This window comes from Corvus brachyrhynchos, unplaced genomic scaffold, assembly GCF_000691975.1.
Source record: "Corvus brachyrhynchos isolate BGI_N302 unplaced genomic scaffold, ASM69197v1 scaffold115, whole genome shotgun sequence".
NCBI classification, from domain to species: Eukaryota; Metazoa; Chordata; class Aves; order Passeriformes; family Corvidae; genus Corvus; species Corvus brachyrhynchos.
The window spans coordinates 22,064,500-22,081,698 of NW_008239553.1; the positions used below are offsets into that span (position 1 = coordinate 22,064,500).

Here is a 17,199-nt window from a genome sequence, read left to right on the forward strand (position 1 = left end):
GGGTGAAGTTCCAACTCATAGTCAACAAAGGCACTGTTTACTGCATCTAGTTGCTAAATATAAAAAAAAATCAGAAGTTCAGGCAAGACTGTATGTTTATTGAGTCAAAATGTATGTCTGTTCACACCTGAGCAACACTCTATGTTCCTATGCTTTTACTGCTGTGCAAGCATGGTTTAGGGAGCAATTACGCTTGTGGTTGAAGGATAGCTTTCTTTTCGGGTAGTCATCTAAGAAAATGATAGCTCAGTTAATTTGCTTATAAAGAACAAATATGGCTAATGTGGAGTCAGTGTTACTTCTCTGAGCTTTTTCGCTTGTGAAATTTCAGGTGAAGTGATTCCTTTCAGCAGCTGAAGCATGCACTGTAGAATTGGAGTAGTTCCATAATTTGGGTAGGACCAGTGCACTGGATATGTTGCTTTATGACAGCGGCGGAGGCACATTTGTGTTCATGCTGTCTAAAACAGCCTGACAGATACATAACTGGCGAGGTTGTGTTTCTCTGCAGGAAACCGACAGGCCCCTCTCAGTCCCCATGTACAGGACTGGATCTTGAAAGGTTGGCACATTTCTGACAGGCTTCTGCATGTTCAGTGCTCATGATAGTTTTTGGTCAGGCTCCAATATCCACACTGTTTGTAGCCTTTATGCTTTTTATTTTTACTGCATTTGCTGTCAGGGAAAATGGCGCTATTTGAAGGCACCTTGAGAAATGTGAGTTGGCTGGATGAATCAAGTTTCTCTGCCTCAGTGTGTTTTTTTGCCTCCTTTTCTTCACTGAGTCCCTGTTCAGTCTTACTTCTTTCTGTAAAGGGAGCCAAACAATTGAAATGTTTTTGGCAGGAGACATAATTTCTGCTTAATGCTATTACTTGTACTAGTGGTTTTTGAATTTGGCTCTAAGTTACTACTTCACATTATATGTGCATATAATGTTTTGTGATTTTATTTTTGCTTTTATGGTAAAATGTGGGCTAGCAACTTAGTTCTGTGATAAAAGAAATGATGATTTGGGGATTTGGGAATTTTAATATACTGAATATACTCTACAATGAATTTTGCAAACATAAACACTGTAGATTCATGTTTCTTGAATCATTTCCACAGTTAGCTTTGGAGCTCTGTAGTCACAGTGACTTTTTTTCAGGTTTGGGGGAGGGATGGATTTTGTGGGGCTTGAGGCCAAAACTTTCAGAAAGACAGGTAAAATAACTGTATGAGTGGTCCATTTTTGGTTTATTGAAGGGTGGTGTGCAAACCAATATTTGACATTTGGCCCAGTGCCAAATCATCCAGTCATGTAGTAAACTGAAAAAAATCAGGTGCTCAGGACCAGTAGGGCTCAAAATGCTGTGTGGATGCTGCTGTTGCACTGTTTACTCCCTGTTGGCATTTAGCCTGTCTGCCGCATGGGTGGTCTTTGGTTGTGCCTCACTGCTATTTGGTTGTTGGTTGGTCAGGGGCTCTACTGACCTACCCTGTAAAGCAAAAAGCAACCTAGTATTTTTTCTGTTACAGGAATTCTAGTTCTGGTGGGTTTGTTTTGTTGCAGTCCTTAGAATAACAAAATAGGTAGGCAGGAAGTGCATGTCATCCAGTTCAGAATGGGGCAATCTCCAAAATTAGATTGGGTTGATATATCCAGGTGAGTTTTGCCCATGTCCAGCCACAGAGATTCTGTAACCTTGCTAAGCAACTTGTTCCAGTGACCTTCCTTACTGTGAAAAATTTTCTCTTACCCATAACACTGAGTTTTCTGTGTTACAACTTGTCTGTGTCAGAAGGATCTGTCTCTGTCTTCTCTATATTTGCTCCCAAGGCAGCTAAAATGCAGTAAAATCCCTGTGTAGCCTTCTCTCCTTAAAACCAACTAACCAAACTCTTGCAAATTCCTCATAACTCATGTCCTGCAGACCCCTCATCATCTGCAATCACCTGCTGGACTTAGTTCAGGATATCCAGGAGCAGGTCAGACCGGATGCGGCACTTCAGATATGCCAAATAGAGGGGTTTAATGACTTCCCTTTGTCTACTGACTATGATCCTGTCAACAGAATGTAATACACAGGTAGCCCTTACCCCTATGTAGTGCTGATTCTACTAAAATATTCTATTAAATATTCTTTTGGCTCCAGATAAGACAACAGCTTGTTTAAAATGCACATATTTGTTCCTATCTGTAAAGGCTATGGAAATCACAGTTTGCTTGTAAAATGTTTAGAAATGGAGATCCGGCTGTCTATAACAATATATAATGTGATATATAATATTGAATTTTAAGGCCCGTGAAGAGTTTACAAAAAAACTGAAGGATGGCTAAATGATTTGCCTGTTCACACCTGATCAAAGCGTGTCTTAGTTTCATTATTAGAATGAAAATAATGTTAGTTAGAGTGTCACAGAAGAAAGCTGCTTCACAGAAAGTGCAGCAAGATGAGAAAAGCTGCAAAAAAAGGAGAGTCGGTCTTTGACAAGATTTTCTGCAGTTTTCTTTAAGTTTCAAAGAGATGGTGGGCAGGGGGCAAAGGAAATGGCATGTATTGTCAAAGAGAAGACAAAACTAAGGAAAAAGAAAAGAATTGGACAAAGGACAGCTAAAAACAGGGAAAGAAGACAACAGAGCAGGCTGAAGATTGTTCAGTAACTAAAATACAAATAGAGATTGTTAATGTGAAAGAGAATATATCAGAGGGCAGGAGAGATAGGGGGCTGTTGGTGAGCTGATATCCATATAAACATTTCCTGATGCACAGAGAGAGAATTGAGCCTTGAAGACACTGAGTTCAAGTTAGGGAGAAAAAATAAAGATGAAAGTACATGTCCCTTATCCAATTGAGTTTAATTTAGGAATAAGTGAAACCTATTGTAAACCAGTTGGTTTTATGCATTTTTATGCCTCCTCTTGTGTGTTTGTCAAAAGCATGACAAAGAGAATAAGTGCTCTTTGGCTTACGGTATGCCATCATTAAAAGCACCAGATGCAAATTTTGTAGTGAGAATATGAAGAAACTGCTGCAGCAACAAGGGAAAAATATCTGAGCCCCATTTCTTCATGTCTTTTCTGATTTATGCAGGTTAGTAGAAACCAACTGCATATGTCTTACCTCCTTTTGGGTCAAGAATCAGCAGGAGAGAAAAGCCAGGGATTATTGCTTCACTTTGCTCTCTGGGTAAATGTTTTTATCAAGCTTCCAGGTAATGAAGTTACTTTTATTAACCAAAATCTTTAAGTCTTTTTAGCAATGTGAGAGTTATAAATTTGAAGTACTACTCACGCTGCATTCATCCACTTATTAATCCACTTGTCTATGTTTTATATTCTTTTTGAAAGAAATAGAATATTTTGCATGAACTACTTGTATTTAAAAACATATAAAAGTAATAGAATACAATACAATAAAATAAGTACCTCTGTAATCAATGTATGTTTCATTTCACAGCTTTTAAGTATCTAACAGATGAGTATTATTCCACTTGTAAGAAGTACTTGAATTGGCTATTTCTGTTATCCTTTGACTAGTGTTTTGTAACTGTCCAAAGCTAGTTTTAACTGACTTTAAATTTCCTTAGATTTCTGATATGCCATAAACTTTCTTAAGATAAGGAGGAAATGTGACTCTTTTTGGAGGAGTGTATCATTGAATCAAAACTTGACATCCACCTGGGCTAAGAAAACTGTTTGTTCCCTGGGGAAAGGCTTTGAGACAGTAACTGGTTTTTATGTAGCGTACCCTCCTAAGTTAAGGTTTTTAGTTTAGCATGCCCCAAGGCAAAACGTTTCAGGATATTTTAGAAGATCCTGCCAATCTAATTAATCTTATGGAAATAATGCTAAAATTCATTCTCTGTTTCCCTCTTCATAAACTATATGGTACTTCATCCCTGCACTGTCAATGGCAATGGTTAACTGCATCTTTAAGGGGGACAAAAACTGGTTCAGTGCTGTTCCCAGGGGTAGTGGGAATTGGTGTCTTGTTCCACCAGAGGTGGGGCAGGTGCCTTCTGTGTGGAAAAACTCTTCCAGGACTGAAGGACTTTTTGTGAAGAATGGGTGAATTCCATCGAGAGCAGCAAACATTTGCATCCTGTCACAGCAGCTAAGGCCATGATTCAGTGGTTGACTTCAAAACCTGTCAAGGCAAGACCAAGGAATGGGGGTTTGCAGTCACTGGGTCACCATATGGAGTGGTCCCAACAGTCTTTCTGTTCCTGAGGAGGGGAGTCAGTAACTGAACTCCAACTTAGAAGACAGACTTCTCAGTGCTGCCCATGGAGAGAAAGCATTGATGTTAGCATTACTGTGGTGCTCTTGTGGGGTTGGGGTTATAGTGGGGTGCTCCTTTGTATAGTAGTTATTCTGTAGACACTCAAGAGGTTGGGTTTTTTACCTCAGAGAGAGGGAATACTGCTACAGCTGTAATAAAAGCCATTTGGAACTGTACATGTAAAGCACTGTATGCTTTCTATCTTGCAGATGTATGTTACTTTTATATACCTCTTGTTTTTATTTAATTCCTGTGAAGTGTTTGTGTTGATGAATAATTAGAACCAGGATTGGTATGCCATCCTTTTGAATAAGCCATTATTTTGTTTAGATCTTTTTTTTCTCTTAAAATCCATTCATATTCCAAGGTACTGAAAGGTAAAGTATTTTAATGGTGTTTTTGCAGAATGTTTCCTTGAATGGATGAGGAAAGTCATTCCAGTTAGCACTGTATAAAAAGTGAGGGCAGTGCAGTGAGCTTAATCTTCCATTTTTGTCTGTTACAGATGTAAATAATTCAAACATATAAGCATGGAAAGAAGTTAACAGTTTGAAACTAGGACTGCATGAGTCTCATAGGATAATGTTAGTATTTCATGTGTGCTTCAATTTGACATTCTTAAGAAAAAGGTTGCTTTTCCTGAAGTATGAGAAGCATGAGCCATTTAATAGTTAATGCTGTTTTTCACTGGGCTCCTATGGTAAATTAGAATGTTCGTGTATTTCATGTGTATGCTTATGCAATTAAGCATCCACTAATTTCTTTCTCTTTGGAAAATACTTCTCCAAATCAGCACTTAATACATGAAGATTTAAGATTATATCATCTGTTTGTTTAAGGTAAGCATTAGGACAGGTATTATTATTTTATAATAGATTCTTAATCCCTTGTCTGTGAAGTGTTGATGTTTTCATTAGAGTTAAAATATGTTGCATGTGTACAGAAAGCCTGAAATCTCAATATGTGGTCCTATCAATTTTAATTATTTGAATCATTAGAACATCTATTTTTTTGCTTAAGGGTACACCAATGTACCACTGAATCTGTTTTTTAAGGTTTTTTCCAGTTTAATGTCTGAATCCAAATTCATAAAGAGTTGGAAAAATGAGATGTCTGAGCTATAGGATTCACAGGGATTTTATATGAAGCCTATTTAATCAGGATAACACTGTTATTAATATTCATAAAGTCAGCTGGAACACAAATGACAGACTATGGAGCCTAAAATTTTTTACTTGTGAATTTATTAAAAGCAGCTTAAAAAATTAATGGAATTTAAGTAAAGTTGACGAAAATGAAAATCTTATGTTAGCAGAAAAAATCTATATTAGAACTTCGTCTAAGACCATCTTGCATTGATATCTTTGACAGATTTCATTGGTACTTAAAGAAGAAAGATGCATGAATGGTCATTTAAAAGGATTTAAACACATTGGCACATTAATTTTTACATGAATAATAAGTAGTTTCCAAAAGCAATTAACTTACAGTGTACAAGATTTGAATAGAAAAATAGGACTGTGACATCAAAGGGCAAAGCAAATGTGCAGTACATTTTAAACTTTTAATAATACAACTTCTTAAAATAATTTTTTTCTTTTCCACAGTAAGTAAAGTAACAGAGCAAAGGTGTTTGTGTACAGCTTGGGTTTGTTTTGAAATACACCAAGATCTGGAACAAATAAATATTTTTATGCCAAAGTGCTATTGGTAAAGAACAATTTTAAGGCTTTTACATTGATCAGGTGCTTTTGAATTCAAGCTTTCCTACAGTTTCTCTGTGTGGAAAACAGATATATACTGAACACAGTGTGTGATTTTTCTCCCATGCTGCTATATGCAGCATTGGGAAGCATTTTTATTTCTGTGGATGGCAAACCAGTTAGTTCTGAGAGTTCTTTCATTATTGTACTTAACTATGAATTTTATGTGACTGTTTCATTTTATATTCAACCTATAGGGACAATTTCTTTTTTATTTTCACTTTCTTTCATGATGTCCAAGTAGTTTTACACTAGTACAGGTTGAATAAATAGGTAGTGAATAAGGAAATTGGATTTTAAATTATCTCTAGTGTTTGGGTTATGGTTTCATTTTGTATTTTCGGTTTTGTCTCAGTCTGCCAGTACACTTTATTTTAATCTCCAGCTTTAATTTCCTCTCATTTTTACACTGATTATTAACAGATTGTTTTCAAATGAAAATAAGGATTTAGAATAATTGTGTTCAATTTTTCTGATGATTCCTTGTGTGAAAACCTTAATGGCCACTTCTGATCGTTGATATGGCGACGTTTAACACTCACTGAATAATGATGGCTCAGTAAGTTTTGATTCTAAATCAAAGGTACCTTCTGTAAAGGTACATCTTGAACGACAAGTAAGTTTTGTGCACAAGTCAGCTACCTATTGCAGCATCTGTGTTCAGAGCAACCAGTTGAAATACTTAGTGTCTGGAATATTTTGTTGTTCTGTATCCTAACTTTTTTTCGAATTGTGGGGAAATTAATTGGCACACCCTAGGGAGCCCCAAAAGTCTTTCCATTTTACTTTGATTGATAGGTGATATTAATCTGATATCAACTTTTTTTTTAAATTTTCCCTATGTTTAAACCAGAAAATTCCTATTAATTAGCAGAACCTATTTCAACTATGAAGACAAAGCCTGTAAAATGATCCTCTTGACTTCGGCCATAGATTTTTCCTGTGCCATAGTCTATTATTTCCGGGAGAGGGCAGCATTTTCCTATATCAGGTGCAGGAAGGCACATGCCCTGCTTAGACTGTCAATGTTTCTTGTAATTACTCCCAGTATATTTGTTGCTTGCTTATGAATTAACTTGCATTTATGGAACTAAATCATTCCAATCATTTAATTACACCTGAGGAGCTGAACTATAATTGCTTGCTTCCAACTAGGATCTGATATGGCTTGAGCAGTATTAATTTGGTGTTTACTTTTCTGAGTGCTAAAAGCATTAAAATGATTGTGCAATGGGATTACATTTTACTAATTGCTGGCATTCATTAGCTGGGTAAATGGCGAGGAAGAATGACTGTATATTGTGGAGGGATAAAATTATGGTTTTAAATAGTATATTACTAGACACATTAGGGCCCTAAGACATGTTTTAAAATACTCCAGAGGTTATTAAATACCATATTTTCTTCGTGTCTTGCTATATGAATATCTTATTAAAATACTGCAATTATTTTAAACGACAGAAACCTATTTCTTGATATTAATAACCCTCTATATTTTCAGCTAATCCAAAAGTAAATGAGGAACTTAGGAAAAGATTGCCAACTTCAAATCAACACAGTTACACAGAATTGAAGAAGAAGCATACAGCTTCATTTGAGGGATTCTTGTAAGGGACTCAGTGTTCTGCGATATGAGGTGAACTTGTTATTTTTTGTTAAGACCTAAGCACATCAAATCCTATGCATTTTTTTTCATGCAGATTTATAGTCAACAACAAATATAAGCTAAATATGTATTTCTTGAATGTTTGATGTACATGTTAGTGTTGAATATTAAGTGTTTATACAATTAATTTTTAAAATAATTTAAAAGATAAAAATGAAATCATCTGCTTTTTTGGTGTTGTATGGGGAAATAATTTCTTCTGCTGCTTTATTATTTAGGATATGTGTCTTGGTGTAATTTGCTTGAATTGTAAAATATGTACTTAATTTTTTTTAATCTTATATTTTTTAGCACAATGACAACGCTCTGGGTGTTTTCATACCCCAGCCACTGTATCTTCAAGGCACATGTTGTATCTTTTTAATAAATAAAAAAAAAATATATATATAAATATATATTTCAGGGACAACATACAGAATAAGCACAAATGCGTAGTTAAAGATAAAAATTGTCCTATGTACAATGCTTTTTAAAAAGGTGCTTGAGTAAGTAATAAAATTTGTGGTAAGCTTACTATGTTACCAAGATTACAGACTTATTTAGATGTCCTTGCAATACAGAGTATAATTGAAGTTTTAAAGGATACAGAGTATAATTGAAGTTTTAACACATAAGAGAGCATATATTTTAACACCCCAAATGATTCCTGGTAGGCATAGCATTTTACTGTAGGTCTTATTGAGGGTTATTTCTTGAAGATCTTTGATTATAGGAAATATTGCAACTATGTCATTAACATAGTTGATCTGAAGCAATATATACGCAAATATTAGGATGCATTATTTAGCTGTTTAGAAAGACCTGCAAATTCAGAGTTGGAGTGGCCATTGGCCACTTTACCTGTATGTTATCTAGGAAATTAAAGCAAGAGAAAGAATGCTGTAAAGTGAAGCACATGCCACCATCTGTAATAACTGCCATAGTGAGCAGTGTTGTTGCCTGTAGCAGGACTGCTTGGTGTGATTTTGGCTGTGCACAGTAACGTGTACTTCCAAGACCAGACTCTAGAAGAAAAAAACAAACTAATAAATATTTCAACAAAGGCATTACATGCAACAGAAATCTGAACCAAACAATTATAAAAATTAGATGAGAGAAGAAAAAATATTTTACTGAGAAATACAATTTTTCACTGACTGTTAAAATATGCAGACTTCATTGCCATGTTATAAATACTTAAAATTATTTGTCTTGTAAATTTTCTGTCAAATGAAGGCAAAGTATACGTGTATTATATTGTTTCAAGTTTATTTATCTAGAGTTTGTTTTATTTTAGCTCTGAAATCTTCAAGCAAAAACTGGACTTAGTGCCAGACCAAACAAGTTCAGAAGAACAAATGGAGAACTGGTCGAAAGGTAGGGACTTTAAAGATATTAGTAAGGAACCTCAGGTGTTGCACCAGTGCTAGGCAGTGACTGGAGTGTGTTTGTTCTTGCTGATATATGACTGACTTTGGAAGAAAAGAAAAAAAAAACCACAACCACATCTGTGCCTTAAAAGTACTTGGAGTAACAGGAGAGCAGCTACATAAATATAAAGCTTCACCTTTATTTTCTGGATTATTGAAAAGGTTTTTGTATAACTTTCGGAAGTCTTGTTTAAATTCTTAGTTTGTACATTGCACTTTATTTTCCAACCTTTTTTTTTTAATTGTTAACAACAAATCTGAAAGTCTGTCTTCAAGTAATTTTCTTGGCTGTTCACTGGCTAGGGTATGATTAAGCCATCTACTAATATTAATGAGTTTCTCATTAGTAGCTCAACTGAATTTAGACAGTAAGGTAAGGCTTGGAGGGAAAGGTGGCCTTGGTCAACTTGGAGCTTCCCCAGTTGATGGAGTTTTCATCTTCATCAGGATGCAAGTATCTTTTTGTATTTGTATTTGGTTGATCAGACACAATTGCTCTCAGATACATTCTTCTATGTTTCATGACAGAAACTTAAGGGGGAAAAAAATCCACTGAATTTGAGAGTACATTACATGACTGACTGACTTTGTAGAAGAGAATTGTCAGAAAGTGGCTTGTGACTAAATTGTAATATGTAGAAGGAAGAAAGGGAAAGACAAAAAAGAGACCTTCAGTTTAGGGTGAATTTTTGCTAGTTAGTCACTATGTGTAGATTAAAAAATTCAAAATGGAATAGGTTTGTCAACATAAAAATTTCCCTCTATATCAGAGCCTCATAGCTTCTTGTATATTTCCTATTTTTGAGTTTTATACAATGTATTCTCTCCCAAAAGATAAAAAATGTCAAGTTTCTTGTGGAGAGTCTGTTTAGAAGAAAGAAGAAATGCTTCGTTTTGTAGATTATGCTTTTCTTTCATATGTAAAGGTATTTCTACCTATACTGTTCTGTAAAATAAAATACTTGCAGACCTCTTTTAATTTATGGAATTTTGAGCTGTTTCTGAGTGAAGTTCAAAAGTTTTTGAGTCATATACTCTGTAAACAAAAACAGGGTGGTGTAAGTTAGTGGAGAATTGTATTCTGGCAGTTTAAACCTGTAATGGCTTAATCAGGTTTAGTATTTTTAGACCTTTAGGGGTCAGCATACCCTAAGAATGGTTCAAAAGGTTAAGTTTTCCAAAGTAGGCAAATGAAACTGATTCTCTGTGAAATATTTTCTGTCTAATTGCAAGAAGTTATGTTCTGCTGCTGCTCAGAGGTATTTTTAAAACTGAGTAGTTACTGAGTTTCATATGTATTATTTTTCTGATGCATTAGGTCAATATTTTGTGCTGTTAAGACAGCTGTTTCTTCCAAGCTAACACTTATGTATTCATGTATCCAATGGAAGTTGTTATATAAACAAAAGTAAAATTTATACACTTTTCTTTAGCATAATCATTAAAAAGACATGTAATTCTTTGTGCTTTTGCTTCTAGGAAAGTTCGAAAAAGGGGTTATGGGTAAATCTGTCATCATACTGGTTTGGATGAGGAATTAGAATTTTTTTGGGGTATTAACAGCTAAATTACATTCACTTATCATAAAGATAATAGGTCAATTTCAGCAACATAATATTCAATATGTGTCCTTGGTAGATTTTCTGGTGCATTTTCCCATTGTATTACTTAATCACAGCAACTTTTCATTTTCTGTGTAAATGTGTATGTTGAAGAGTGTACCATTTTGTGTTCTGCTTGCTCTGTCATCTTCGTATCTTTCCTTTGTGCAGCTGGTACTGTACTGTATTTAGATGTTTCTTTCTTGTAATCTGGAAGTTTAAAAACTGGGTTTAGAATAACCCTATAATGATTTATGCAAATTTTTTTAATAGCATACTGAAATATTGGAGATTATATTATTTGTCAACAAATAAGGATGGTAAAGCAAATATGAGATTAAATTCATCTGACTAGATGAAAATTCAGTCAAGCAAAGAGAATTTTAAAAAATAGAAAAAACATTAGATACAGTGAAGTGGTAGGTTTATGGCGGTTATGTGGGATAATGTGTAACCTGTTAATAGATGTTATAAAATAAAATACTTGAAAGAAAGGTAGTGTTTAAGAGGAGTATATCTGAAGTGTTTGATAGGTGAGATTTTCTTTTTAACTTTCCAAGTTGTTTGGAGTATGGTATCTCTCTGTGTGTTGAAGACTTTGTCTCTGTTCTGTTCTATTAGGAAGAATTAAAGAACAGTCTGTGTGCAAAGCTTGTTATTCTGTGTTTGTGTCTAGTTTAAATGTACTCTTTCTCCACAGCACTTAGTTTTTAATAGAAGGTTACTGCCTTTTTTCATATCTGTCGAAGGATACTTGAGAGAATGTACCAGGAACATTGGCAGCAGACCAGTAAGGACTATGTCACTTGAAAATGAAAAATATTCAGGATCCAAGGTAGAAAGCCTAGAATAGCATTCAATTATAAAAATAAACTTGTATTGGCAAATAGGTGCATGTCTTCGCATTGCAGTGATGGTGGGTGTGGGGAAGCACATTGCATCGGGGTAGAGTTGCTAGTGCAGCAGGGTTTCCATGCATGATGGAAACTATGAAAACATTAATACCATGAAAACACAAGAGGGAACCTGAAATTGGGTGGTTTCTCTATTTATATATACATTTAGGGCTTGATATGGCAGTTTTTCAGAAGAGTTACCAGGATAGGAAAGTGGTGAGTGTGCAAATGCTGGACTTAAATTTGTGTCTTACTCAATTCATATGATGCACCATGTTTTAATAGGTGCAGCTATACTTCTGTATTATATAGTCTTTAACTGTTGTAATTTTTTTGCTTATGTCACATTTATGAGCATCCATGCTTTAAGGACAGGGGAGAAATTACAAATCTGAGAATTTCAAGTACTGTTTGATCTGTTTTGACAACAAAAATAGAGTTTTGCTGACTCCAGAATAAAAAGCATTGTATAATTATTATTTTTAAATTCCTAAGACAAGTTAATAGATTGATTATTTTTAAGGGCAAAGTTGTTTGCTTTCTTAAAAGGTGGTTATTATGTTTTTCAAGCATAGAAATAAATATATATATATATATATTGCTAAGCCATTACTTGAAGCATATATTGAAGTATAAGTCAGTGAACCAATTTCACTTCTAAGAATTTGATGGCAACTCTTAGTTATGATCCATATAGACACTTTCCATGTAACTTCAAAAGAATGCTTGCAGCTTGTAAATGTACTTTAAAATTGCGTGTCTAGAAACTAGTTTAGAGGAGACTAGCTTTAAAGAGATGTGATAATGTAGATTGGAACTGAACTGCAGAACCAGCTTGTGCAGGGAAATTTAAAAAGGGTGTGTTTTATCTGGTGGTGAGTTGGGGGTTTTTGGGTTTTTTTACATTCATGGTAATTGAGGTCATGTAGTCATATGCATAGGTTATGTAAAATGAATCATCTTTTTGTGCTACCTTTGACTATCTCATTAGAAGTAGAAAACTCTTCTAGTTGCGTAATGGTTTTAAGGTATTTTTTGTGGAATTTTTTTTGCAATACTAATTACAAGGGCTTTTTTGTCTGGAATTTCTATTGTGTGAGTTTGACACACACAAAGATGAATGAGTAAAGAAAGCCTTGAGAGTAATATGGCATTGTAAAGGTTTTTTCATCTAATGCTCTAGTTGGGTCAAAAAGCAGCTAATGGTAAAGGTGCTGCTGCCTGTTTCTCCAGAATATACCCACTACAACTGTAAACACTCTAAAGTAAATCTAAAGCCCCTCTTTCAAGGCTGTAGCAGAGGCAGAATTAAGCATACTTGTCATAGTGAAGTCTTTTTCTTCTTTTACATGCCTCAACAGGAGATACTGTGAGCCTGGTCTCCCTCTCCTACCATCTTTTAGCAACAAAGTGCTGTTTACTTGGGAAAGAAAGAAGGCCTGGATATTGCAAGGGTGGTTTGTATGCAGAAAAAGCTACATGATATGCAGAGAGGCAGCATCCTCTACACCCATGTGGCTCAACTGATCAGTGTCTTCAATGTGTGCTGTGCTTTCAGCATCAAACTCACTGTGTGCTGTCAGAGATCCCCTTGCAAACTGCCAAATGTAGTTGCAGGTTTCTCTGAATGATGTAAAAGGCTGAAAAGAGGCTGAGAGGATGAACTTTCATGAGTAAAACCTAGGAAAAGTGGCTAGTAACTGTTGAGCCACACTAAGAGTGGAAGATGAAGAAAACATCTTCCATGGAAGAAGAAGGAATAGTGTGACATAACTTAGAAGATAAGAATGAGATAATGGTAACTGAAAAATCACCAAATACTGCTTGGTCTTTCCTGTAAATATAATTACCTCTTCATGCATATAAATTCTCATCTCTCCTTTTTCCATCTCATTTCTTTCCTTGTACATTTTGAGTAGTAGAATACGGCACATTTTTAGCCAGACTGCATGCAGAAAGACTCCTCATCAGAAGCACAGCTAGATACCCAGTATTTGCCTGACTCACTGCAGCATTGTGAATATGGTTTTGTTCAACCCTTTATGGTACGCTCAAAACGTGTAGTGCCTTATCTGCACTGAGTGCTGCAAGCACTAAGGATGGGGAGAATGCATACCTTGAAGTATTGCTCTTTGAATCTTAATCGTGTAAAGTATGAGTGCAGCTAATTTCAGAATGTCTTGAAATGTACTTCAGAGAGAACAGCACTTACTACCACAGTAATTTTTAAGTAGTGCTTCAGAAGGAGCTTTAGAAGACCTTGCACAAGTGCAAGAGGAATTTGGTTATTTTCTTCTTTAGAAACCTTCATTACTTCTATTTTTAGAACATCTAGAATGAGGCCTAAGTTCAGAGCAAAAATATAAAAAAATTATTAGCAGACCATTACTGGAGTAAAGGGTGTGTGGGCAAATTGTCTTATGGCTACTTTATGCAGAGTGATCTTTCTTTTATGTTGGACACTTAAAATTACAATATTTTTCTTTACTTCTAAAGCTGTAGTTTCTTGGGATTTTGTTTAGAACTGTTAATTCAGTAAAGCCTTAGTTGTTTGTGTGTGGTAGGGGAGGTTGAGTACATTTGGATAAGAGAATTTTCACTATAATTAATGGGCATTGGGAAACATGACCCTGCCTAGATAAAAGGGAGTTCTGGATCATTAAGATTTAGATAATGGAAGGGGTTATATGTGAAAAGCAATTGTCTGATATGACAATAGCAAAAGACAAATGGGGTGGGAGGGTTTACTTTGTTTTTAGTTGGTTTAGAAAACATAAACACAGCATGCTTAGTAAAACTCCAGCAGACACTATGTTTGGAAATTATGTAATGACTCCATATAGGCTGTAATGATATCCTGAAACCCTGTATTTAAACTAACCTGAATTACAATGAGAGATAAACAGAATATTTACCCATCCCTTATGAGCTGCTGCTGATATGTAAATTTATTCTTCTACTTTGCACAAATATACTTTTGAGCTACTGCTTAAACACTTCAAGGTCCTTAGCCAAACAGTTTTAATGATGCCTCCAGTATTATGAAAGTGTGACATTTGATGAATGCCTTGTATAGTTGTGATATCAGGGAAAGTGTAAACAAAAAATGCACATCAAGTCATCGTGCAACACCTAGATAATTTATAATTTTACTGTTTATATCCATCTTGACATTTTTTATCTGCCAAAGGCAGGTTTCATTTGGAATCTTAATCTGAGATTTATTTGGTGGATCTGGAAATCATAGCTAGAGTTCCCACAGGAAATGGTCCATCTACCAACAGATTAAATGGCAGTCCTGCAGTTGTTAAGGGAGCTCTGCATTTAACACACATGCATACTCATTCAGTCAGCACTGTGGAGAAAAATTAAAGTAGTAACCCAGGTTTAGGAACAATGTAGCTAAAAAGTCCCATATTTGCTGAATGACAAAGGGTTATATAGCAGCATTTCATTTTATTATTCGTGCTTGAATTTCTTGTTTGCTTTGTTGAGTCTGCTGACGAATACTAATAAATGCCTGCAACAATCCAGACGAGAGATGCCTGGCAACAAAGCTATGCGGTGGACCTCCCTGATCTTCTCCAGTTCACAACCTGACCTTTTGAAAAATTGGCTGGGCTAAGCTGCAGAATTTGGGTGTAATGGTTATTGTTAACTCCAGCTTTAGGATTTATTAATTTGTGTGATCAAGACTTACCTATACTTCAAAGTTTCAAAAGACCAAACACAATCATCCATCCATTAGAACTAACATTGTGTTTCAGTGAATCCCACTTAGTATCTGCCTGGAGATTCTGCTGTTTTGATGCATTCAGAATATAAAAATGCTTTTTCAAATGTGAGACCAATCCAGTGAAAATCTGGTGTCTTCCCAGATACTAATATTTTAAAATAACAATGTGTTAATGAATTGCAAACGGAGAGTGGAATGCCAAAGGAAATGTCTGATATTTACACATTAATAAATGCATCACGATTAACTGCAGTGAATACCAAAATAATGATTGGCCACATATTTTAAAGACTGAGTAGCATTTTTCTATTTTAAATATTCAACAGTTTGTGCACAATTGCTGTTTAGATGCAAAAGAGGAGCACAAAAGACTTAGTGAGAGAGATGGGCGAGGGAAACATCATTACTAAAATAATCAGAATCCTTAGAGAATTGTAAAAAATTGCTTTTGCCAGAATAACTCCAACTGTTCTTAATCGCCTTCTCAATTTATTTCTTTATGAAGGGTGTTGCCAGGGTTCCACACAAGTACAGGTGAATACTCTAAGTATTATTTTGAAGTATTCAAAATAACACAGATGTCCCCCAGCTTATATTGCTAAAACAAAATTCACTGTTCTCTTTAGATTCCTTTAAGGAATAAAAAAAAATGAACCATTAAACTTCTGAGTTTTGTCTGTATTTTAGCAGACAAAATATTTTCAAGCCTCTTCTTTTTTTTTCTATGTGTTATGGGATATAGAGCAAGCAAAAACATTAATGCATAATATAGCTTTGGTTATTCTTATTGCATTTGCAGATAACTCTCTCAACAAAGTTGTAATAAGATTATGTTGTTCTCTTTGTTCAGTTTTTTTGGACAACTTAAATGCTTAGCTGTAGCCAAAGAGCAAGTATTTGAATTGCATTGTTGTGTTCACCTGACTGACTTCTAAAGCAGTTTTGTTTCAAAGTTCTTTGCATTAGTATGATACTCAATATAATTTTAAAAAAGGTTATTTCATTTATTCTGCCTAATATTGAAATTACAGGAAGTTTGTTTATATTTTATATTGCATGTCTGTCTTCTAATATACAAATACTGTAACCTAACCTGTCATGTGAATTAAAATTATCATCATAAAGAAGTGTCAAAGGATACTATTTTAGTTATTTAAAATTAATCTTAATTTTTTGATTGTGTAAATGTTAGTTTGCTGTTCCTAAGTAAAAGTGGTATTTTTTTCTTAAAGTACAGTAGATATTAGTTTCTAAAACTTCTCCAACAGAAAAGAGAAGAATTTGACATCTCTGAGCAGGAGAAAAGAGCAGGAAGGGCCATCAGTGAGGTAGCACAGGCTCCAAGATGCAGCGTGGATCCAGCGCCTCTGACTTCTGCAGTTTTTCCTTCTGTCATGGTGTCGTGGTTTAGAGGTGGTATTCTCCAGTTTAGTCCTCTGACTAAAACCACGTGCAGCTCTCCCTCCCCCCTCCAACTAGAGCCACAAAGGTAAAGATCACAGGTTCAGAGAAAAGTAAATTACTGGGAACAGCAATGAGATAAGAAAACAAACAGCAACAGCAAAAATACTAACAACAGAGGGTATAGGAAAAGAAACAATTCAGGAGAAAAACACGCACAACACCACACCCAATAACAGACCATCCTTCCCCCCCCAGTAGTGGACAATACTGGATGGCTCCCTCCAACACATTTTCTGGACCAGAAGGCACTCCGTCTTCCCAGTGAGAGTCTTCATGACATGAGGTGATATAGAATAATGTCTGTGTCCTGGCCATCTCCCCTCCTGGCTACTACAAAAATTAACCCTGTCCTTGCTGGAACCAGGACATTTTCTACCTGAAAATTCAAATTTTTTG

The 17,199-nt window shown here is 35.2% G+C and overlaps 1 protein-coding gene across 2 annotated transcripts in view; it reads left to right on the plus strand.

Annotated features, from left to right (window-relative positions):
- Positions 1-2,393: 2,393 nt before the first annotated feature.
- Positions 2,394-17,199, plus strand: part of MIPOL1 (mirror-image polydactyly 1) — a 163,533-nt gene continuing 148,727 nt past the window's right edge. The window contains exons 1-4 of one of the 2 annotated variants that reach the window (XM_017742236.1): positions 2,394-3,198; positions 5,062-5,107; positions 7,533-7,667; positions 8,974-9,053. In XM_017742236.1, coding sequence (XP_017597725.1) covers positions 7,663-7,667; positions 8,974-9,053 — 85 coding nt within the window. In that variant the 5' untranslated portion in view covers positions 2,394-3,198; positions 5,062-5,107; positions 7,533-7,662. The remainder of the gene's footprint in view (positions 3,199-5,061; positions 5,108-7,532; positions 7,668-8,973; positions 9,054-17,199) is intronic. The other variant, XM_008639590.2, reaches the window with a different exon arrangement.